A 24,940-nucleotide genomic window follows, 5' to 3' on the forward strand; every position below is an offset into this window, starting at 1 on the left:
TTAAAGGACGTTACAAGGCTTAGAACTTTAGCAGCAATTTCTCATATTTTCAAGAAAATTTCAAAAGGCCATTTTTTCAGGGACCAGTTCAGTTCTGAAGTGGCATTGAGGGCCTTATATATTAGAAAGTCCCCATAAATCACCCCTTTTTAAAAACTGCACCCCTCAAAGTATTCAACACAGCATGTAGAAAGCAAAGTAGAGGTGAAATTTACAAATTTCATTTTTTTTTTTTTACAAAATTCATTTGTAATACAGTTTTTTCTGTACCACAGAAGGTTTTACCAGAGAAGCGCAACTCAATATTTATTGCCCAGATTCTGCAGTTTTTAGAAATATCCCACATGTGGCCCTAGTGCAGTAATGGACTGAAACACAGGCCTCACAAGCAAAAGAGCACCTAGAGGATTTTGGGGCCTCTATTTTTTTAGAATATATTTTAGGCACCATGTCCGGTTTGAAGAGGTCTTGTGGTGCCAAAACAGTGGAAAGCCCCCAAAAGTTACCCCATTTTGGAAACTACACCCCTCAAGGAATTTTTCTAGGGGTATAGTTAGCATTTTGAGCCCACAGGTTTTTTGCTAAATTTATTGGAACTAGTCTGTGAAAATGAAAATCGATTATGGCAATACCCCATATGTGGTAATAAACTGCTGTTTGGACCCCGGCAGGGCTCAGAAGGGAACGAGCGCCATTTGGAGCGCAGATTTTGCTGGAATGGTTTTTGAGTGCCATGTCGCATTTGCAGAGCTCCTGAGGTACCAGTACAGGGGTATCCCCCAAAAGTTTTGAAAACTACACCCCCTAAAGTATATATCTAGTGGAGTAGGGAGTATTTCGAGCCCAAGTTTTTTGTAGGATATGATGCAAAGTCCATGTGAAGAATTTAAATCAGATTTTTTCTTACAAAATTTCCTACAAAGTACAAACTGAATAATTGCACCCCAACATTGATTATGCCTGTTCTTCTAGGTTTATAAATACCCCCATCTGCTGCTCTATCAAATGGTGGGGCCCAAAAGGAGCCACGTGCGACTTTCAGGACACAATTTTATCTAAATTATAGGCCCTATTGCACGCCTTTAGGGGAAAGAATGATGTAACACCTCCAGAATTGTCTCCATTTTCAAAATTAAACCACCTAAGGTATTCATCTAGGGGGTGTAGTGCGCATTTTGAGCCCACATTTTGTTCGAGGACTTATGCAAAACTGGTATGAAAAATGTTAATTTGAGTTTTTTTTCACAAGTGTCATTTTAAGGGTATTTCTATCATGCAAAATTTATGATACTGAAGGAATGCACCCCAATATTTATTGCACAGTTTCTTCTGTGTTCAGTAATATCTCTACTTTGGCTATAGTCTGCTGCCTAGCCACACAACAGGGCCCGAAAATATACATCGTACCCAGAAATTACTCCATTTTAAAAACTATACCCCCTAAACTATTCATCTAGGGATGTAGTGATAAAAGTTTTTCAAGCGGAAAATAATGGGGGCTAGATGTAGAAAAATGCAAATGTGCCATTCTGGTACAGCATATATAAATGGCATGTATTCTCACAATTTATTCCTTTACTCTGTTACTCCTATGTTTAGAAATATGCTGCGTTTCTGGGGGATCAAACAATAGAGGAGCGCTAATTTTTACTGGTAAAAAAGGCTCGTCACTAACAGTGAATTTTTGCCTGAAGTTACTGCATGACCATATAACGCCAACAAAGCTGTTGACCATCAAATATAGTCCTGGTTTGATATATAGTAAGTTAGCAAGCAAGGAAAAATTGTCCTGTAGCGAAGGGCAATCTATCTAAAAATTGGAGGAAAAAAATTGATACAACCGATTGATACAAAATTGAAACGAAAGCGTGTTCACAGGATGAAAGAACAGTTGCAGGGAAATATATTAATCATCTTTTTTCAAAGGGACTGGTTGTACAACGCCTCTTTAGCACCATCAATCACTAGATGAGAGACGGACGTGCCAAGTGACGTTGGCACACCATAACAGGTCCCTGCCAGGCAAAGTAGGAACTGAAATGTGCGCAAAACAACCTTTTACCAGCAGAATATTTAAGGGGCAGTGTCCAACTCCGTATATATGGATAGTAAAGGACCACCAGTCCCCAAAGTATTGTCAGCTTTACTAGAAGTTTTGTCGGTTTTAAGAGGTCAGTGAAGAAACAGAATAAAACCATCTAGAGTCCATACTGTATTGATCATGAACAGCTTGATATCCTCCAAAAAGATGCCCATATCACCAGTTATGAGAATAAATATAACCGCTGAATGTGGCAGAATATGGTCATAATAACAGGCAAACACAAGCAAAAATATAAAAACCTCAGTTTATCAAAAGGTATGATAATTATTCACTTCTCAAGGTATTCATCTAGGAGTGTAATAAGAATTTTTAAAGCACAAGGGGTTGTCAGAAATGTATGAGGTTGTAGGGAGTAACAAGTGTTATTTTTTTCAGATGTGTCGGTTAGTTAAATTTTTTTGAAGGGTAACAATAGAGAAACAAATGTCTGGTCCGTTTTTTTCTGTAGTACAGAAATATTCCGTATGTTTTATTCATCTAGGGGTATAATGAGAATTTTTAGTTTTGTTATTTTGTAATGGGGCAATAAAGCAAGTGGCATAAGGAAAAATACGGGCACCCTCACTTCCAGCAGATATGTTTGGGCCCTACCCTTCCTGGTTCCCTAATTTTAGGGCCTTGATAAATCGCCTCTCGAAACAGAAGAAATGTTCCCCTCGGGCTGCACAACTGCATCTTTTTTTATGTCGTGACTTATTGGAGCCCTAACTAATTTTATTTTATTATCGAAGTAGTGGTATGAGGGCTGTTTTTATGTGGGACGAGCTGTAGTTATTATTGGTACCATTTTGGGGTACATGCGACTTTTTGATTACTTTCTCAAAAAACAGCAATTCTGGCATTGTTTTTTAGTTTTTTTTATACAGCGTTCACCATGCATTATAAACTACGTTAACTTTATTCTGCGGGTCAGTACGATTCCAGCGATACCTAATTTATAGCAATTTTTTTTATGTTTTACAACTTGCACAATAAAATTACTTTTGTAAAAAGAATGTATTTTTTTTGTCACCATGTTGTGAGAACCAGAACTTTTAATTTTTTTTCGTCAACGGAGCTGTATGAGGGCTTGTTTTTTGCGAGACAAGCTATAGTTTTTATAGGTACCATTTTTGGAGACATGCGACTTTTTGATCACTTTTTATTCCAATTGTTATAGGGCAAAGTGACCAAAAAACAGAAATTTTGGCAGTTTACGTTTTGTTTTTTACACCGTCCACCACGTGGAATAAACAACATAATATTTTTATAGTTCAGGCCGTTACGGTCGCTGCAATACCAAATATGTATGGTTTATTCAATAATAAAGGACTTGGTAAGGGAAAAGGGGAGATTTTGTTTTATTTTATTACTTGAAATGTTTATTTTATTTTTTACAACTTTTTTTTTTTGTCCCACTAGGGGACTTGAAGGTCCAACTGTCTGATTTTTTTTCTAATACATGGCGCTACCTATGTAGTGCCATGTATTAGATCTGTCAGTCGTTCACAGACAGCAAGCCGATTAGGCTTTGCCTCTGGGCGGGTTCTAATTGGCTGGCAGAGTAGGCCATTGTTAGGCCTCCTTTTGCCATAGCAGTAGTGGGCAGCCCTTCGATCGCATGCAGGGCTGCCGATTTGCTGCCAACCTCTAAAATGCATCGAACGCTTTTGATCGCTGCATCTAAGGGGTTGATGGCAGGGATCGGAGCTAGGCCCAGTTCCTGCTGTTACAGGTGATGTCAGCTGTAACATACAGCTGACATCCACTGCTGAGGACGCCGGCTCAGCTCCTTTTTGTACTGCCAAAGGCAGGGTTTAGCCGGAGGAACAAGATGACAGACCTGGGGGTCTTCATTAGGCCTCCAGGTTATCGTACCAACCCATATGCACCGCGTGATCGCATTGCGAGATGGTCGATGAGGTGCCAGAGGGAATAAAAGCGACCGCGGCATATAAACAGAATCAGAGTTATCTCCCCTCCCGGCCGTTAAAGCGAGGTGTCAGCTGTAGTATACAGCTGACACTCATGGCATATGAATCTTATCCATGCGGATGCATGTGAATTTATACTGTGGAATGGGCACAGATTAGGGCTCATGCACACGTCAGTATTTTGCTCCAGTATTTGGAAGCCAAAACCAAGAGTGGAACATAAACAGAGAAAACCTATAATGGAAAGATTTGCACCTCTTCTGTGTTTTGGATCCACTCCTGGTTTTGGCTTCCAAATACTGAAGCAAAATTCTGACGTGTGCATGAGGCCTCAGTTGCGGGTTTTCCCCCATTGAGTTCAATGGGGGGAAGTCATAACCCGCAACAAATGCAGAATTTGAAGCAGATTACCTACGGATCCACAGAAAGACTCGAAAGTCAAACGAAACAAACACATTATCTTTAAAGTTTAAAATAAATTAAAAAAGACTAGGCTCCTGTAGCAACTCGTCCATGCTCCCCTGATTGGTAAATAAAGTTCACTTGCTTTTGTCAGTGAATTTACCGAAGTGCTGATAAAGATAGATATATATATACACACACACACACGTCACATTATGACCACCTCGTTGACAGCACGTAAACCATGAAGGAAGTGATGTGTAGTGGGCTGGCTTGGTGGCTATATAAAGTGTGTGATAGGCTGTCTGAACACATATCACTCGTTGTTGCCATGAGTAAAAGGGGGGATCAGAGTTGCAAAAAGGGATGATTAACGGCTTTCAGGTCAAGGGTAGCAGTATTTCTCAAACAGCGCAGTTTGTGAACTATTCGCGTGCTGTACTGGTGAAAGTGTATCGTGAGTGGACAAATGGCAACATTGGGAATAACCGACGTGGAAAATGCGGAGCACCACGAGCCATTGATGTGAGAGATAAACGTCGGTTAAAAAGGGCGAACGACATGCTACAGAAGAGCAGCTCACCGTGAAAGTCAACCAGGGGGCTACCAGACTTGTATCTAATACAACAGTTCAGTGAACCCTACTGCGTATCATGCTCCGAAGTAGACAGATGGTCACTGCTCCTATGCTAACAAAGGTGCATCACATAAAAAGGATTCAATTTGCACGGAAGTATTGGAATTGGACCGCGGATGATTGGCAAAGGGTTGCTTTCTCCGATGAGTCACATTTTGTGCTTCATCGAACGGATGGACGTTGGCGTGTAAGGCGAGAAACATCAGAAAACAAACACCCTGCAACCATTGCTGGAAGAACACAAGCTGGTGATGGCAGCGTTATGGTCTGGGGAATTTTTGCATATAATTCTCTGGGCCCCCTCATCCATGTGGAAGGCACTCTGAACCGATTTGGGTATGAATCCATCGTTGCAGATCACGTCCACCCACTGGCGTAGCTATAGGGGTCGCAGCGGTCGCAATTGCGACCGGGGCCCGAAGCCAGGGGGGCCCACAGCCCCCCGCACCACATCAATAAAAAGTTACTATAGTAACTCGGGCCGCGGGCCCCTTTTACTATAGTAACAGACTGTACTTACCTTCCTGGTTCCGGATCGCAGCGGAGATCCGGACGTCAAGCACTGTGCGCAGCGCATGACGTCACAGCGCTGTGCGCATGACGTCACAGCGCTGTGCGCCGCGCACAACATCGAGAGGACAGAACTTCCGCCGCGGCTGAAGAGGAAGGTAAGATTAGTAGCCCTGACTGGCGGGGCTCCGACTCCCGGGACCCGCCCATCAGCTGTTTTGAAGGGGCCGCAGCACTCGTACGAGAGCTGCTTCCCCTTCATTCCGGTCACGCTGTGAATCGGTGTCGGCGATTCACAGTGTGAGCGAGTAGTGAAATGAAGGGGAAGCAGCTGTCGTACGAGTGCTGCGGCCCCTTCAAAACAGCTGATTGGCGGGTACCGGGAGACAGACCCCGACACATCAGCTATTGATGGCCTATCCTGAGGACAGGCCATCAATGTTTAGGGACTGCACAACCCCTTTAAGCCTACGATGTAGCAGGCTTAGAGGGCCCATTAGACAGGATCACAGATTGTGTGAGCCTGTCTGCTGGGCCCTGTATCTAAGCCAATCACATGGTAGGCTTAGATACATGGCCCATGTGTGATCCTGTCTGATGGGCCCTGTATATAAGCCTACCACAATGTAGGTTTAGATACAGGGCCCCAGCACACAGTAATCTTATACTGTATAAGATTACTGTCTGCTGGACCCTGTATCTAAGCCTACCTTGTGGTAGGCTTAGATACAGGGTCCCACAGACAGTATCACACATGGGCCCTCTATCTAAGCCTAACACGTGTTACTAATCGTTTTTTTTGTGTGTTTTCTTACAGGTTCGGTTGTTGGACTACGTCGGATTCCAGGACTACTTAGATGACGGCTTTTTTTTTTTATTATCAATAAAATGGTTAATGAGGGTTGTGTGTTTTTTTTTTTAATTTCAATAAAATATTTTTTCTATGTCTTTGTGTTTTTTTTAAAACTATATTACTACCGCCTTAGTAATGGCCGTCGGCTGATTGACAGCATCCATTGCTAAGGCGGGGCTTAGTGTTAGCCGGTGCAGAGGCTAACACTAACCCCCTTTATTACCCCGGTACTCACCGCCACCAGGGGTGCTGGGAAGAGTCGGTTACAATCCAGTACCTGACCATCTGTAGTGATGGTCGGCTACTGGGGGGGGCCGCCGGCTGGTATTAACAGGCTGGGAAAGGCCAGATACAGTGGCCCTTCCCACCCTGGTAATGCTAGGCTGCTGCTGCTTTATTGTATCTGGCTGGTTATGAAAAATGGGGGGGGACCCCACGTCATTTAAAAAAATAAAAAATAATTGGAAAGAACGATGTCGTGTCCCCCCCCAATTTTCATAACCAGCCAGATACAACACAGCAGCAGCAAGCAGCATTACCAGGGTGGTAGGTGCCACTGTTTTTGGCCTTCCCCAGCCTAATACTACCAGCCTGCGGCCGCCCCGGTGCCTGCCCGTCACTACAGATGGACGGGTACTGGTTCGTACCCGGCTCTTCCCAGTACCCCTGGTGGCGGTGGGTACCGGAGTAATAATGGGGGTTAGTGTTGGCCTTTGCACCGGCTAACATTAAGCCCCGCCTTAGTAATGGAGGTTGTCAATCAGCCAGCGGCCATTACTAAGGCAGTGATAATAAAGTTTAAAAAGATAAAAGCACATAGAAAAAATATTTTATTGAAATAAAAAAACACAACCCTCATTAACCATTTTATTGAGAATAAAAAAACGCCGTCATTGAAGTCCTCGTATCCGAAGTCCAACAACCGAACCTGTAAAAAAAACACAAACACACAAAAATAATCAGTAACACATAAAGAAGCAAAATTATTATTCTTACCTTTCCTGGGTCCAGCGCTGGAGCCGCAATGTCAGCGAGCTGAGTCCTGTATCTACTCCGATCATGTGTGATACTGTCTGCTGAGCCACTGTATCTAATCCTATCATGTGTGATACTGTCTGCTGAGCCACTGTATCTAATCCTATCATGTGTGATACTGTCTGCTGAGCCACTGTATCTAATCCTATCATGTGTGATACTGTCTGCTGAGCCACTGTATCTAATCCTATCATGTGTGATACTGTCTGCTGAGCCACTGTATCTAATCCTATCATGTGTGATACTGTCTGATGGGCCCTATCTCTAATCCTATCATGTGTGATACTGTCTGCTGGGCCCTATCTCTAATCCTATCATGTGTGATACTGTCTGCTGAGCCACTGTATCTAATCCTATCATGTGTGATACTGTCTGCTGGGCCCTATCTCTAATCCTATCATGTGTGATACTGTCTGCTGGGCCACTGCATCTAATCCTATCATGTGTGATACTGTCTGCTCAGCCACTGTATCTAATCCTATCATGTGTGATACTGTCTGCTGAGCCAATGTATCTAATCCTATCCATAGTTTATAGGGTCGTAGTGCTATAGATATGCTATGCTGTCTCCTATACACAATTTTTTTTGGGTGGACACATATTTATTGGGGCTATTTCCCCTGACATTTTAATCCCTTAGTGACGCCCCTGGCTGCTAGTGCTGCATTGTTGGGTCACTTAGGAGACCCAGCGATGCAGCTGAAAGCTACGGACCGTCGGCCATGAGAAGTTTGGGGGGGGGGGCCAATAAGAACTTTTGCATCGGGGCCCATGAGCCTTTAGCTACGCCCCTGCGTCCACCCATACATGCTGTTTGTCTTCCCTGGGGCAGATGGAATCTTCCAGCAAGATAATGCGACATGTCACACGGCTAGAAATGTCCGACAGTGGTTGGAAGAGCACGACCAATACTTCCATGTACTTCCCTGGCCCCCTGATTCACCAGTCTTGAACCCATTTGAGCATCTGTGGGACCACCTCGATCGTCTTGTTTGCACTTTGGATCCTCCCACACCCACCCTCCAGCAAATGTGGGATGCGCTGCAGTCAGCGTGGCGCCAGATACCAGAGACAACCAGATTCAGTATGAAGCCAACAGAAAAAAATATTGTATCATGTTTCTCTAGACCTGTGACAGACAAACAGTAGAGCCGACAGCCTCTGGAAAGAACATAGGTGGGTAAATAAACTACATGTGAATGAGTGTCACTAGCATACAAACCATCAGAGTCATCGGACTCATTTCACAAAGTTTGTTTCCATTTGTTCTTTTCATCTTGTGAGGCTATAATGAAACAAATATACAGTAATGTCTGTTCATATATACCGGGAGTTATACATGTGCGCTAGAGCCCAATTTATGACGCATCTTGTGCCAATCGCATGCGTTCACCTTAGCCCTGGTATGTCACGGGTGTATTTTTCCCCAGGCATACGCTGCACTGAATATCCTAGTGCTGAAATCAAAATGAGCTCATTCTGACATAGCCTGACAACATGAACAGATGCCTTGCATTTCAAGAGAGGGAGTGCGGTTATTAGGAGCTCATCATTAGGAAGCAGAGAGAGAACAGCACCTGCTCTCTGAGCCAGATGAGCGCTCAGTACAAAGGCCTCAACCACTGGGCACATCCATGTGCAGTGATCATCGACAAAGACTCATTGGGAAGCATCTCTGACCTACAGATCCAGTCTGAGCCGGGGCAGGGTGTGGAAAGGCATATGCCAGTTATCCGGTGGGGAGATCACTGATCACATCAGTACCAAACAGCATCATCGCATTCATAGCCAGTCATCATTCCTCATGGAATGTCCAGATCAAATCCCCAATAGCACATATGTCACCTTTGTGTTAGGAATGACAACGCTGAATGTGAAGCCCCTGCTCTTTATACAGATCAATGACTAATCTTCTATAAATGATAATACGGTTATTGATTGTACATCCATCAGAACTTAGCCATATCGCTGGTTGTCGTACAGTATTGGGATTATTGGGGTCTGGCCCATATGGATAGTCTTAGGTTACATTATCTTATGTGCCCCAAGGCATGCAAGAGGATGGAAAGAAAAGGGTCTGGAAGGTCCCCAGAGGAAAAGGCTTGTCACACCAGATGTGATCCCTGGACTATGGACAGCTATGTGTATGTCCCTATATATTTCTATGCACATACCGTGACATATAGACCAATACATCTCTAGGCAGTCAATACATGACGTATAACATAACACTATGTAGCTGCACTACATAGTCCTGAGCCCCAGAGAGCAGGTGGCTTTACCTCCAAGTCCGTGTCCCCGGCCTCCGTAACCCCGATCTCGCTCGGTAGTTCGGCCAAATCGGTGACCCGAATGAGTCCGTCATGTAAAAAGATGGTCTCTTCCTTCACCGACAGCCACTGAGCCGAATCCCCGGCCGCCACCGATCCCATGTCTTCCTTGTTATCAGCCTGCGGGCCGCTCCCTCATCCCCTGTCTCTCACTGACACCCGGTGACCCGCAGCATCACATACAGTGCAGGGTGGGGCAGCCACCGCTTAACTCCTCTGCCCACCCGTACTAGGCAAGGGATAAATAAAGACCTCCAAGCTACCGGCTGTAAACACACTGCTCCGGTATCCCTCCGTAGAACACAAACTGGTGACCGGGACCGCAGCAGCAGCGGCACAGCTGTCACGGAGTCGCCATATTGGCTGGAGAGGCGATCCCAGCATGCACCGCGCTGCCTGTACCTGCTGCTGAGAGCAGAGCAGAGCAGAGCAGCGCGGGGCAGCTTCAGTCAGTATGTGTAGGTGCTGGTGGGTAGGTATACATTGTATAATTGTGATATATATATATATATATATATATATATAGCAGAAGAAAATTTGCAGCACTCCAACATGAAAAAAATGGTGGTTTATTCAATCCAAACTAACAGCAACGTTTCAATCCTACAATAGGATCTTTATCAGGCTTGATAAAGATCCTATTGTAGGATTGAAACGTTGCTGTTAGTTTGGATTGAATAAACCACCATTTTTTTCATGTTGGAGTGCTGCAAATTTTCTTCTGCTATATATCATTATACGTCCTAGGATCGGGACGTTTTGCTGGGCACCTGGTCGATTATTCATTAGTGAGTGCTGCTGTCTTCTTGTGTGCTATATATATATATATATATATATATATATATATATATATATATATATATATATATCTCAAGACACTGGAAGTGACAGAACATGAATATCTATAGGAATGGTTGCACACATAAGAAAACTAGTGCATAGGAATACATGGTCATGTGACCCAAGTTCTGTCCACAAATGTATGGACAGATCCCCTAAATGGCAGCCAGCACCTGTTTATAGTCAATATTTGTGTTCTTGCTTTTAAATGAATAATAAAGGGACAAGACTAATAATGAGCCCTCATAAGTCTCCGCTGCAACTAGTGTTCGTTTGTTGCAAGTATTCTCTAAATGTATAAGTGTCTACGACATTCGCACCATTTTTACTGACCATGAAGCTATCAGCACACAGACGCTCTTTGTACATGTGGCCCTATGTTTCAATTTCCTTTTTTTGTTTTGTTACCTCATCTACCAGATTTAAGTTAAGAATTCCCCTACCCTGACTGCAGTATTTATCACAGCATGTTGCCCCCCCCCCCCCTAGAAGGCCGTCAGGTTGGCCCTATGTACACTTGATTTTGTTAGACACCAGATATTTCTTGGCGTTCCGACAATTTCAACTGTTTAATAAAAATTTAAAAACTGCAGCTTTCTAATATATATTAGGTTTCAATTTCTCACCATTTTACTGTCAGCTCATGGAAACATTTATTGCTTAGATTTAGAAGCTGACAAAATGTTGCCTATTTCTGCTTATACAGCTTTTGGGCTTGTTACAAGGGATCCGTCTAGGCAATCCTCTATGAGCCAAACATAGCAGCAAAATAAAGTTCGAAACGAAGCCCTGACGCAGATGTGAACATAGCCTTACTTGTACATGTACTTTTTTTTGTACATATATACATGTCCCTTTGACATAACCACAACGACCAGAATAAAAACACAAACATTTTTTATTTTATGAATAAAGAGTTTACTGGTAGAGCGCAGAATTATCGGTTCATTCATTGTCTAGGTCCTAAGTTTGATTAACTGCATTAGCTCTAGAATATAGGTAGGGCACATACGGTATTTGCCCTGGGGCCCGCCACCTTGGGGACCGATGGAGCCTCCGCCACCCATCCTTTCTACTCAGGCACGTTCTCCTGATTCCCTAATTTTCGCCAGACAAAATAACGCAGCATGCATCGCTGATTTGTCCGGCAAAATGACGGACACCATTATGTAAACTCAATGGAACCCATTAAAGTCAGAAGACTCCAGGGACTGACAAGTATATGGCGGCAGTAGCGTGAGGCAGCGGCCATTACACTTGTTTTTCCAGAACATCCTTCATATGCTCAATTGGATTGATATCTGGGAAATTTGGATGCCAAGTCACCACACCTTGAACTCTGTCATGTTCCAAAAACCATTCCTGTACAAGTGTGACAGGGTTCATAAAAGAGGCCGCAGCCATTAGGGCATACTATTGCCATGTAAGGGTGCACTTGATCTGCATCAATGTTTCGGTAGGTGGTACTGTATGTGTCAAAGTAACATCCACATAAATGGCAGGACCTAAGCAGAACACTTTCCAGAGCATCACACTGCCTTCACTGGATTTCCTTCATTCCATGGTCATTTTGCTGCCGTCTCTACCCCAGGTAATCAACGCACACACATCCACATCATTTAAAAAGATAACGTGATTCATCAGAACAGGCCACCATCTTCCATTGCTCTATGGTCCAGTTCTGATGTTTATGTGCCCATTGTCGGCGATTTTGCCAGTGGACAAGAGGTCAGCATGAGCACTTTGACTGGTCCACACCTACGCAACACTAAACATAGTAAGCTGCGATGCACTGTGTGTTCTGGCACCTCTCTGTCATAGCCAGCATTAACTTTTTTAGCAATTTGTGTTACAGTAGCTCACCTGTGGGATTGGACCAGGAGGACTAGCCCTGTCATTGGTTCACCAGTTGTCCTTCCTTGGACCACTTTTGGTATGCACTAACCACTGCATACTGTGTTCTGTCCCAGTCGTCTAGCCCGCACAATTTGGCACTTATCAAAGTCACTCAGAGCCTTATGCTGGCCCATGCTTTCTGCTTCCAACACATCAACTTTAAGAACTGACTATTGACTTGCTGCCTAATATATCCCACCACTTGACAGGTGCCATTGTACCAGGATAATTATTGTTATTCACTTAATCTGTCAGTGGCTTTAATGTTATGGCTGATCGAGGTAATGATAATATTTTAGTTTTTTTAAAATGATAATGAACAAGCAGGGCAATTATCGTCAACGAGCGTTCTATGGACGATCGTTTGCACGATAATTGGTCCGTGTAAAGCAGGGGTCTCAAACTCGGCCGGGTAAGTGGGCCGCATATAGAAAAAATGGGAAGTTGACGGGCCGCATTACTTTCAAATTTGATACAATACAAAATTATTAATAATCAATTAGTTATTTGAACTACAATAACACTATATTACTATAATAATAATACTACAGTACTACAATGCTACATTACTATAATAATAGCGCTAGGTTTAAAATGTGAGATATTTCTCCACGTATTTATTTCAACAATCCAGCTTTCCAGTTTATGTGTCGCTAAATGCAGTCCGGAGGCTCAGTTAGCAGCGTTTGGCAGACACACATGTCAAGATTGGGCAGCCCCTTTTTAGATAGTGCCACAGTGTCCTTGGTGGATGCTGCCGCAGTGCCCTCTGTGGATGCTGCCGCAGTGCCCTCTGTGGATGCTGCCGCAGAGTCCTCTGTAGATGCTGCCGCAGAGTCCTCTGTAGATGCTACCACAGTTCCCTCTGTAGATGCTGCCACAGTGTCCTTTGTGGATGCTGCCGCAGTGCCCTCTGTGGATGCTGCCGCAGTGCCCTCTGTGGATGCTGCCGCAGTGCCCTCTGTAGATTCTGTCGCAGAGTCCTCTGTAGATGCTGCCACAGTTCCCTCTGTAGATGCTGCCACAGTGCCCTCTGTAGATAATGCAACACACCCCTAGATAAGGCCACAGTGCCCTCCGCAAATGCTACCACAGTGATGTCAGGGTCCTGCCCAGAGCTGGAGTCCCGTAGCAGAGCCGCTTCTAGCACTCGAACTACAGTAGATTTGTGACTGCAGCTCTGGATTTGTTTGGAGTATGGGACCAGATGTTACAGTACAGTTGTGACTGCAGCACTGGATGTGACTGGAGTATAGGACATGATGTTACAGTAGAGTTATGACTGCAGCTCTGGATGTGGCTGGAGTATAAGACATGATGTTACAGTAGAGTTGTGACTGCAGCTCTGGATGTGACTGGAGTATAGCACATTATATAATAGTAGAGTTGTGACTGGAGCTCTGGATTTGTTTGGAGTATAAGACAAGATGTTTGCATCTACTGATCTTGCAGTAGAGTTGTGAGTGTAGCTGTGGATGTCTCTGGAGTATAGTACATGATGTTACAGTAGAGTTGTGAGTGCAGCTCTGGATTTGACTGGAGTATGACATGTTACAGTAGAGTGGTGACTGCAGCTCTGGATGTGACTGGAGTAAAGTACATGATATAATAGTAGAGTTGTGAGTGCAGCCTGGGATTCCAGCTCTGCTCCTGACATCACTGTCCATATATGGACAGAGATGTCAGGGGCAACCCCAGAGTTGGAGTCCCGGGCAGAGCGCTAGTAGGCTCTTCCTGGGACTCCAGCTGTGCTCCTGACATCACTGGGACTCCTGCTCTGGGGAAGCCCCTGACATCATTGTCGATGTATGGACAGCGATGTCAGAGGCTTCCCCAGAGCAGAGCCTATACTAGTGCTCTGCCCGGGACTCCGCTCTGGGGAAGACCCTGACACACTGTCCATATATGGGCAGCGATGTCAGGGAATTCCACAGAGTCCCGGAGCAGAGCCGATACTAGCGGCTCTGTGTCCTGCGGGCCGCAGATGACAGCCCCAGGGGCCGCATGCGGCACGCGGGCCGCGTGCTTGAGACCCCTGGTGTAAAGGGTCTTCGTCACGTCTGTGGGGTAAGTGGACCCACTAGGCTGCTCCGCCGTAGCGGAGTAGCAGCTGGCCAAGCGACAGCTGATAGTCTCTGGGGGGGCGTGGCTTGAGCATGGTGCCGTGAAGCAGCTTCTCTGCTCCCGGACCAACGCCCGATAAACAGCCCGGTCTTACCCATCCTTACCCCTCCTGCCTGCTGTTCTGACATGGGTCTTAGGGGGAAGAAGCAGGACACACCTGAGCAGCCACTATCCCGCTATTTTCGGCCCTCACAGCCTCCGGCAGGCCCCTAGGGCAGTTCCAACATGGCGTCTGCAGCCCTACACACACACACACACACACACAGGACGAGATCCCTGTTAAAGGGAGCTTGGCAGCCACAGATGCTCGTCAATGCGCCGTTGAGCCTCCTGCAACCTACGCTCAGGTAAATGCAGTACATGCCCCGCCTACCATGAACTACTTACTCAATCTGGCCTCCATCTCCTCTCCACATGGACAGATACTTGTGGATGTGTTGGGCTCCTCTGACTTCCCCTCCACACCCCCTATCCTCAGGGCAGTGTCTCCAGCACTATCAATGGCCTAATTGAGCTCCTCTATCTCAGCCTCGATTGATCCTGGCCCTAACTCTGCCCCGGCCTCTTCCTCTCATCAGGAAATCCTGGCAATGTTAAGTCTTCTGCCTACTAGGCAAGATATGGAATTATTGATACAGCGCTCTGAAGCCAAACATGAACAGGCGCTAACTGACATCAAACGAGCTGCAGTAGTTTGCTGCTCGTATTGATACGTTTGGACATATGAACGCTGATTTTACAGCCAGATTAGCCAGGGTAGAGGATTCGATCAGCCACCAACAACTCTTCAATAGATCGTTTCTGCTCCCGGTGGACGACCAAGCAAATCGCGGTTGGTGCAATAATGTCAAGCCACGTTAAATACCAGAGTCAGTACCCACTGGGGACCTATATGCTGCTATGACCTCCATTTTCAACCAGGTACTGGAGCGTCCTTTGGACACTGACATTCATATTGACAGGGTACACCATTTACTGGCCAGGCGCAGTGACAATCTTAGACCTAGAGACGTCCTCTGCAGAGTGCACTTCTTCAGAGAGAGGGAAGAAATCCTCCTCAAAGTCTGGCATCATGGCCTGGTGGACTTTAATGGCTCTTCTATTGCCCTCCTACCAGATGTTTCCAGACGTACGCTGGTGATGCGTAGGATGCTGAAACCGTTACTGTCGGTCATACAAGAGGCTCGAGCTACTTATAGGTGGGGCTACCCCTTCCATCTCATTGTAAGAAGGAATGTCTCTTTCTTCTCCCTCCACTCACCGGACCAAACAGCAGACCTCTGCCGTTTTCTAGAGGTACCACCTATCTCTCTTCCGGACTGGCTCCAGTTCCCTCTACCCCAACAAACCCCAATGCCTCCATACCCTACTAGACGCAGGCCTTCTCCTCGGGAGGCCGGTTCTGATTCTCCACAAAGTTCCCCTCAAGGTTTCCGGGATGAAGTTCCATTTATTGCATTAGAGGCCTGATTCTTCTCAGAAGTATTGGGACTTCTCTTTAGAGGAGCATCTCCTTATGTTGGCTATGGGATTGTTTCAGCGTTTATTCTGCATACTGCCTTTTGTTCCATTCCTGCTCTCACAGAACCTATCGTTTTGTTTGTTATATTGATGTATTTTGCTCTATAGGAGGGTGTTCCCGATCATTGTTTCTGTTTATGTCCCCACGAGATGGGGGCTTGTTCTCCATTTGAAGCCTCCTAGTCGACCCTGTTGTTTTGTCTGCTTTAGGCCTGACACGAGCGCTGCGCATCTCGGACATGAAAAACTTCAATTTTTCACATCCGAGGTGCATCCATGCTCAGCGCTGCGGGACGCGATGTCACGCATCCACCATAGTTTAGAGTCTATGGAGGGATGTGTGATGCGTGAAAAGATAGGACATGTCCTATTTTCGCACGGACCCTTCACACGGTCCGTTGAAACAACGGCTGTGTGAACGGCCACATTGAATTACATAGGTCCGTGGGACGGCCGCTGTTTCAACGGCCGTCCCACGGACATTTAACACGTCCGTGTGAATCAGGCCTTATTGACATATTCTGCTTTGCAGGTGCTAATTCCAGATCGTTGTATGTTCTTTATTTTTCTTTCCTCTCCTCATAATGTCAATACTACTTCTCAGCCATTGTTTCTAATATGACTGCTCTTTAGTTTATCTTAAACTGTTGATTAGGCCTGGTACGGGTCAGATCCCGGCGTCAGCTCTTCCGCCTATCCCAACTAGGTTCAGCTCCGAAGTGTGCTTCGACCACGGCGGACCTGTAATAGAGAGTTTTCTCTTCAGTTTTCTACCACTGTGTTTTCTACTAGCAACCCACAGTTCATACCTATTCTGTTTGTGTGTCCCCCTTTCTTCGTACTCCCACCTTTCTCACCCCTTCTGATTTCATAACTACCCCCTTTCTCTCCCCCATCCTTTTTTTTTCTCTCTTCCTCTTAGATCTACCTGATGGGTAACATCGCCTTTGCATCATTAAACGTCCAATGACTCAATACCCCTGAGAAACGTTCCGCACTATTCCACCTACTCTGGAGCAAGAAGATGCCTTTCTACAAGAGACCCACTTCCGCAGTGATGCAGTGGCCTCGCTCAAATCCAACAGGTACCCTGATGTTTGCGATGGTTGCTATTCGGGATCCAAGTCTTGAGGAGTGACCTTCCTAGTTTCTGACCAGGTACCTTAGGAGCTAGACTCGGTCTGTGCTGACACTGAGGGCAGGTATGTCTTTGTTAAAGGGAAGGTGTCACGAAAAAAAATATTTTTATATCTTATTGCTTTTAGTATGTTATTAAAATAAATTTTATTTATTTGTGTTTTTGTGTTTTACTTTTTTCTTTCTTTTACTTCTCTATGGGGGCTGCCATTTTTTTTTCATCTCTGTATGTGTTGATTAACGACACATACAGAGATGGAATACGGCACATACATCCCCATAGAGAAAGTGAACGGGAGCCGTTCCATTCACTATAGTGTACGCCGTCTGTGTGGGAACGGCGCATGTTCAAAAGGAAGGTCTTCGGCAGAGCGACATCCGGCACCATTTTCATGTGGACCGGAAGCCGGGGCCGGACAGTAAGATGACTACTTCCGGTCGCGGCTTCCGTCCATATGTTCAGAAGAAAAAACAGGGAGCAGAGGCAGCGGCAGCTGCAAGAGCAGGTAAGTTATGTTTGTGTATGTGGTGTGTGTGTATGTTCGTGTTATACTGTGTGATTACCACTATATTTAGCCTCCTACACTGTGCATTTGCTCAAAAAATGGCGGCACACAGTGTAGGAGGTTTGAACATTCAACCCCCTCCTTTCTCCTGGCACTAGACAGGACAAAGGAGGGGGGCTTGTTTGAGCACACTAGAGCGATTGTGTCTTCTCCAATTTTGCAGCATAAAGCAATGAGGTTGCTTTACCACATGCCAATGCTGCAATTTTGGGAATTGCTCCCTCTAGTGACCAGCACATGGAAATGTTATAAATTAGAATCTAATTTATAATATTTCCTGACTTGTGAAAAAATTAAAAAAATTAGAACAATGTGTAATCATTTATATACTAACTGTTAAACTAACAGAAAAGAAAAAAAATTTCTAGCGACACATTCCCTTTAAGGGTAAACTTGCATCCCACACATACACCTTTGCGAACATTTATCTCCCTAACTCCAATCAATTGAGCCTCAACACTGTCCTGTCTCATCTTGAGGGCCTTACTGAGGGCACCCTGTTGGTAGGTGGGAATTTTAATCTGGCACTAGATCCCTCATTAGATGTCTTGAGAGGTTCTTCCAATTTAGCCTATTTTTACCTACGCCGTGTCAAGCATTTGCTTCACTTATACCACCTCATTGATAGTTGGTGTTCAATACACCCATATGCTAGTGACTACTCTTTTTATTCCGCTGCCCACGACACTTATTCCTGACTAGACTATTTCTTCATTCGTCACGCTGACCTTCCCCTGCTTCGTTCAGCGGAAATAGATACCATCACCTTCTCAGATCATGCAATGCTCCGTGTTTCACTAGCTTCCCCTATTACTCGACTACTTTCCTCGCGTTGGCACCTCAATGATTCCCTCTTAAAGGATCAGGGAGTGTGTGGTGATATCAGGATGGAGCTGTCTAGATATTTTGAGGAGAACACTCGTCCTGAAACGCCCCCCTTTGATGGCTTGGGCTGCATACAAATGTGTAATTCGGGGCCTACTGGTGAAGAATGACGCTCATTTGAAAAAATAACGTGTGGCTAAAACAGCCGCCCTGATTCAAGAAGTGTCCAAGTTGGAGTCAGTTCATAAACGTTCTCATTCGACCAAAGTCCTCGCACAACTTACACTAGTGCATAAACAGCTGCGGTCGGAAAATATATTAATACTAAACGTTTACTGCACCGCAGCCCTTGTTTTTATTACGAATATGGTAATAAAAGCAGCCGTACATTAGCTAAATCCCTCTGTGAACAACGAGCCCGTGTAATGTCCGTGGCTGCGGGCCTTCAGCTCCAACCTCCCCCTGACAGCCGCAGCCATGAGTCGGCAAGCTCTGGCCCCAGCCTCCTCCTCAGGAGACGCCAGCGCTCGCGTCCACTCACCTCAGCCGTGATGAACTTTGACCCGTGAGTACCCTGGACTATAAGAGGGGTCCAGCCCCCTGCTTCTATGCCTGAATGTTGTTGTTTCCCTTAGTCTGTCTTGCAAAAGGTCTCCTAAGTGTCTTCCAGCTTCCCAATGTTCCCCGTACCTGTATCCGTTCCCGTGCTATCTGTACCATCCTGGTCTACTGCCGTGCTGAGCTGTTGTCGTCTTGTGCTCCATCTCCACGCCTGTTCTGCTGCTCCACGCCTGATGTCTACCTGCCGCCTGGTCCCAGCCGAGCCTGTCTTGCTGCTGTCTACATTGCCCCCGGTACCCTTTTTCTGGACTATAGACTTTGTACCATACCTGTTTGGCCAGCTGCCATCCCACTACGTGGAACGGCCCAGTGGGTCCACACCCCACCCCGTGACAGTACACTCTGGCCATGGACCCTGCTGGTTAATTTAAGGGCATGTCACCCTCCCAAGCCATGCAGGCGGACCTGCAGGATCTCCGAACAAGACAGGATCAACTTCTTGTGGCGGTGGACTCCATGGCGCAGCAGCTAGGGGCGCTAACTGCTTCCATTTCCTCAATACAAGTTCCCCCGACCGACCCTCCTGCTACTTCTCCTGGCGGTTCCAGTTCGGATTCCCGGTTCTCGCTGCCATTACCTTCTCGGTTCCATGGAGACGCAAGTACGTGCAGGGGATTTCTGAACCAATTCTATATCCATTTTTCCCTGCATGCCCGAGCATTTCTGTCGGATGGAACCAAGATCGCCTTCATCGTGTCTCTACTTGCTGACAAGGCCCTGGCATGTGCGACCCCAGACTCGAGACTTCCAGGGGTTTGTACGGTTGTTCCGTACTGTGTTTGAGGAGCCAGGACGTGTTTCATCGGCAGCCACGGCTATCTTCAACCTTCGCCAAGAGGACACCTCCGTGGGCGAATACACCATCCAGTTCCGGACCCTGGTGGGAGAGCTTTCTTGGAACAATGAGGCCTTGGTGGCATCCTTCTTGCATGGCCTGTCACCCAGGATCAAAGACGAACTTGCTGCCTGAGACCTACCACCTGCCTTGGACGACCTGATTCTGTTGGCTACTCGGGTAGATATAAGGCTCAGGGAGAGGTCTCATGAGATGTAGCAGGAACGACGGCTTCCTAGATTTGCACCCAACTTTCAACAACCCCTCTTGCCTTCATCTACTGCTACGCCCGAGGTGCCGATGCAGGTGGGTCGCCTAAAATTGTCTATACAAGAGAAACAGCGCAGGCGCACCTCTGGTCTCTGTCTGTATTGCGGCCTCGCTGGCCATGTCGTGCGTCTGTGTCCACAGAAACCAAAAAACCCCAACGCCTAGGTTTGGTTGGAGAGACAACACTGGGCACTACTGCATTTAATCGTAAACTCTCTACCAAACTGTTTACTGCTGTGACCATCGTCGCTGGCAAGAGGCTCCATCCGGTTTCTGCCTACCAGGACTCTGGCTAATTTCATCCGTCAAGACCTTGTGGATCTTCTCCAGTTGCCTACTGTTTGCCTGTAAAGGCCGTTGATCATTGCCTTGGTAGATAGACTGCCTTTGGCTGACCCAGTTTTTTCCGTGACCAAACCATTGAGACTTCAAGTGGGAGCTCTTCACACTGAGCTCATCTCCCTGTTTGTTCTGCCAAAGGCCATCAACCCCGTGCTGCTGGGTTTGCCTTGGCTCCGTTTGCACGCCCCAGTCCTGGATTGGAACTCCAGAGAGGTTCTCCATTGGGGTCCCAAGTGTCCCGACCGCTGTCTGGGTCATATCCATCCACCGAAGCCTTCTCTGCATCAGTCATTGGCAGGGTTGCCTCCGTGTTTCTCTCAGTTCGCTAATGTCTTCAACAAGAAGGAAGCAAGAGACCTTGCCGCCTCATGGTACCTATGATTGTCCGATTGACTTGGTTCCTGATTCATCCCCTCCTCGCGGTAGAGTATACCCTCTCTCCCTGCCAGAGACTGTCTATGTCGACCTATAGTAAGGAGAATCTGGAGAGGGGCTTCATTCGTAAATCCTCATCCCCGTCCGGAGCCGGGTTCTTCTTTGTCAAGAAGAAGGATGGATCCCTCCGTCCCTGCATTGACTACCGAGGCCTCAATCGGATCACGGTGAAGAACAGGTACCCTTTGCCTTTTATTTCGGAACTGTTCAATCGCATACGGGGGCCAAATTTTTTTTTTTAGCTGGACTTACGGGGGGCCTACAACCTGATTTGGATTCGTCAGGATGACGAGTGGAAGACCGCATTTAATACTTGTGATGGGCACTATGAATACCTAGTGATGCCCTTCGGCCTGTGTAACGCCCCCGCGGTGTTCCAGGAGTTTGTCAATTACATTTTCCGTGACCACCTCTATGTCTGTGTTGTCGTGTATCTCGATGAGATTTTGATTTTTTCCCCAGATCTTGTGACTCATCAGGGTCATGTTCGCCGGGTGTTGCTTAGTTTAAGGGAGAATCATCTTTACGCCAAGCTGGAGAAGTGCATGTTTGAAAAGAAATCCCTTCCCTTCCTGGGCTACATAATCTCCAATCAGGGCCTCAAGATGGACCCTGAGAAGGTAAAGGCTGTCCTGGAGTGGCCACGCCCCCAGGGCTTAAGGGCCATACAACGCTTCCTTGGATTCGCCAACTTCTACCGGCTGTTCATCCCCAACTTCACGTCATTGACAGCCCCCATCTTTTCCCTCACAAAGAAGGGTATGAATGCCAAAATGTGGACTCCTGAGGCTGAAGCTGCATTTGAGACCTTGAAAAAAGCCTTCACGTCAGCCTCTATTCTTCACCACCCTGATGTGTCCCTACAGTTTTCTTTAGAGGTGGACGCTTCCTCTGTTGGTGCTAGCGCACTGTTGTTCCAGAGAGGTTCTAAAGGCAAGACTGTGGTATGTGGCTACTATTCCAAACTGTTTTCTTCCGCAGAGTGCAACTACTTGATTGGGGATCGGGAGTTACTGACCATTAAGCTGGCCCTGCAGGAGTGGAGACATCTACTGGGAGGCGCAGTCCACCCTATACTGGTCTTCACGGATCACAAAAATCTGACCTATTTACAGACGGCTCAATGGTTGAATCCTCGTCAAGCCAGGTGGTCGTTATTATTTGCTCGATTCCGGTTCGAACTCCACTACCGACCTGCCGACAAGAATGTGAGGGCCGATGCCTTGTCTAGGTCATTTGAAACAGAGGACACTGTGGAGTCTCCACAGAATATTATTAATCCCTGCATCTTCTCTGTGAACCCTCTGCAGGTTAGAGACATTCCTCCAGGAAGAACTTTTGTACATCTGGTTGGGAAAGGAAGAATCCTTTGCTGGGGTCAAAGCTCCAAGCTGGCAGGTCACGCAGGGACTCGTAAGACCCAAGACCTAATCGCCCGACAGTTCTGGTGGCCCACGCTGCCCAAAGACGTCAGGAACTCGTCTCCTCATGCACGGTATGCGCAGCTAATAAAATTGCCCACTCCAGACCAGCTGGCCTGCTCCAACCACTGCCTGTGCCTGATGCCCCCTGGCAACATGTTGCAATGGACTTTTTAACGGATCTTCCTCTCTCTGCGGGTTGCAGTGTGATCTGGGTGGTGGTGGATCGATTCTCTAAAATGGCTCATTTTGTTTCCCTGACTGGCCTGCCTTCTGCTGCTTGACTGGCTGAGCTCTTCATACAACACATCTTCTGTCTGCACGGCTTGCCCCTGCATATTGTTTCGGATCGAGGGGTCCAGTTCACTTCGAAGTTTTGGAGAGCACTCTGTGGTCTCCTTGGTGTAAAGTTGGACTTCTCTTCGGCCTATCATCCCAAATCGAGAGGATTTACCAAATTATGGAGAACTATCTGCGGCACTTCGTTACCAGACGACATGATGACTGGGTGCAGCTGCTCCTGTGGGCAGAATTCTCCTATAATAACCATACTTGTGAGTCCACCACCTCCAGCCCGTTCTTCATAGCCTACGGCCAACATTCTCGAATATCTCTTCCTGTCTCTACTATGTCCCAGGTGCCTGCAGATGACTCGACCCTTAGGGACTCTCTGCAAATACGGCAACAGACCCGATCTTCTATTCTGCTGGCGGTGGATCACATGAAGAGAAAAGCAGATACTAGAAGACTGGATCCTCCTCCGTTTCTTCCAAGTATGAGAGTCTGGTTGTCCTCAAAGAATATCGGGTTGAGGGTGCCATCCTGTAAATTTTCTCCCAGCTTCCTCGGACCATTCGAGATCCTGTCGCCTACAAGCTTCGACTGCCTTCAACCCTCAGGATTCCCAACTCCTTCTGTAGTGACGGGGTAGGGAGACAGACAGGTGAGCCCTAATCTACCCGCCACTCAGTCCCTGCCTACTTGCACGGCCTGTCCTAGGCGACGGCGTACAACTGGGCGATGGTCCCTACGCTAATAAGTGTACGACAGACAAGGGTACACAGAAGCTAAGGGAAATGGGGCAGTTGCCCACGGCAACACCGTGAGCAACAGGAGTAGTGAACGAGCCGAGTCAAACCAGGAGTGTATGAGGTACCAAACGCAGAGCAGGAGCGTAGTCAGTAAAGCCAGGGTCAAAATGAAGCAAGGTCAATAATAATAGCAGGAGCAGCAGAGCCAGGAAACAGGAAAGAATCACAGGCAGAGGACAAACAGGAAATGAAGGTATAAATAGACCGAGGGCGGGAGCTAGAACCGTCTGGCCAGGCTGTGATAGGTTCTCCCACTCCTGAGCCTACCAGCCTGAGTGGTAGCAGATCGAGTCACTCTATCAGAGCAGGTGCAGACTGATTAACCACGGGCGTCAACACAGAAGCTGTGTCTGGCAGAACCTTTACAGTACCCCCCCCCTTTTATGAGGGGCCACTGGACCCTTTCTAGGTGGACCTGGATTATTGGGGAACCGAAGATGGAACCTTCTGAGCAATACCCCAGCGTGAACATCCCGGGCGGGTACCCAAGTCCTCTCCTCAGGCCCGTATCCTCTCCAATGGACCAGGTACTGGAGGGAGCCTTGGACCATCCTGCTGTCCACAATCTTGCCCACCTCGAATTCTACCCCTTCAGGGGTGAGAACAGGGACCGGAGGTTTCCTCGAGGTAGCCAAGGATGGGGAGCAGCGTTTCAGGAGGGAGGCATGAAACACGTCGTGTATATTCGAAAAGACGGGGGTAACTCCAGTCGGAAGGAGACAGGGTTAAGGACCTCAATGACCTTGTACGTCCCTATATACCGGGGAGCACATTTTTTGGACGGGACTTTAAGGCGCAAATTTTTAGAAGACAGCCACACCAGATCCCCGACCACAAACAAGGGGTTAGCAGAACGTCTTCTATCTGCCTGAGTCTTTTGTATGCTCTGGGACGCCTCTAGGTTCTTCTGAACCTGGGCCCAGACTGTGCACAGTTCCCAATGAACGACATCTACCTCGGGATTGTTGGAACCACCAGGTGAAACGGAAGAGAACTGTGGATTAAACCCAAAATTACAGAAAAAGGGGGAGACCCCTGACGAGTTAGTGACCTGGTTATTAAGGGAAAATTCGGCGAGGGAAATGAAGGAGACCTAATCATATTGACAGTCAGAGATAAAACACCTTAAATATTGTTATAGAGACTGATTAGTCCTCTCAGTTTGGCCATTCGTTTCAGGATGGAAGGCCGAGGAGAAGGACAGATCAATCTCCAACTTTTTACAGAAAGCT

General features: G+C 46.7%; 1 protein-coding gene across 4 annotated transcripts in view; it reads right to left on the bottom strand.

The window, feature by feature from the left end:
- The window catches only part of HECTD4 (HECT domain E3 ubiquitin protein ligase 4), a 203,454-nt gene extending 193,303 nt beyond the window's left edge, over positions 1 to 10,151 (bottom strand). For all 4 annotated transcript variants that reach the window (XM_075835129.1, XM_075835119.1, XM_075835110.1 and 1 more), the window contains exon 1: positions 9,737 to 10,151. In XM_075835129.1, the coding sequence (XP_075691244.1) occupies positions 9,737 to 9,886 (150 nt within the window). In that variant the 5' untranslated portion in view covers positions 9,887 to 10,151. The remainder of the gene's footprint in view (positions 1 to 9,736) is intronic.
- Between the last annotated feature and the right edge of the window lie 14,789 nt (positions 10,152 to 24,940).

The sequence above is a fragment of the Rhinoderma darwinii genome, chromosome 1, assembly GCF_050947455.1.
Source record: "Rhinoderma darwinii isolate aRhiDar2 chromosome 1, aRhiDar2.hap1, whole genome shotgun sequence".
NCBI lineage: Eukaryota > Metazoa > Chordata > Amphibia > Anura > Rhinodermatidae > Rhinoderma > Rhinoderma darwinii.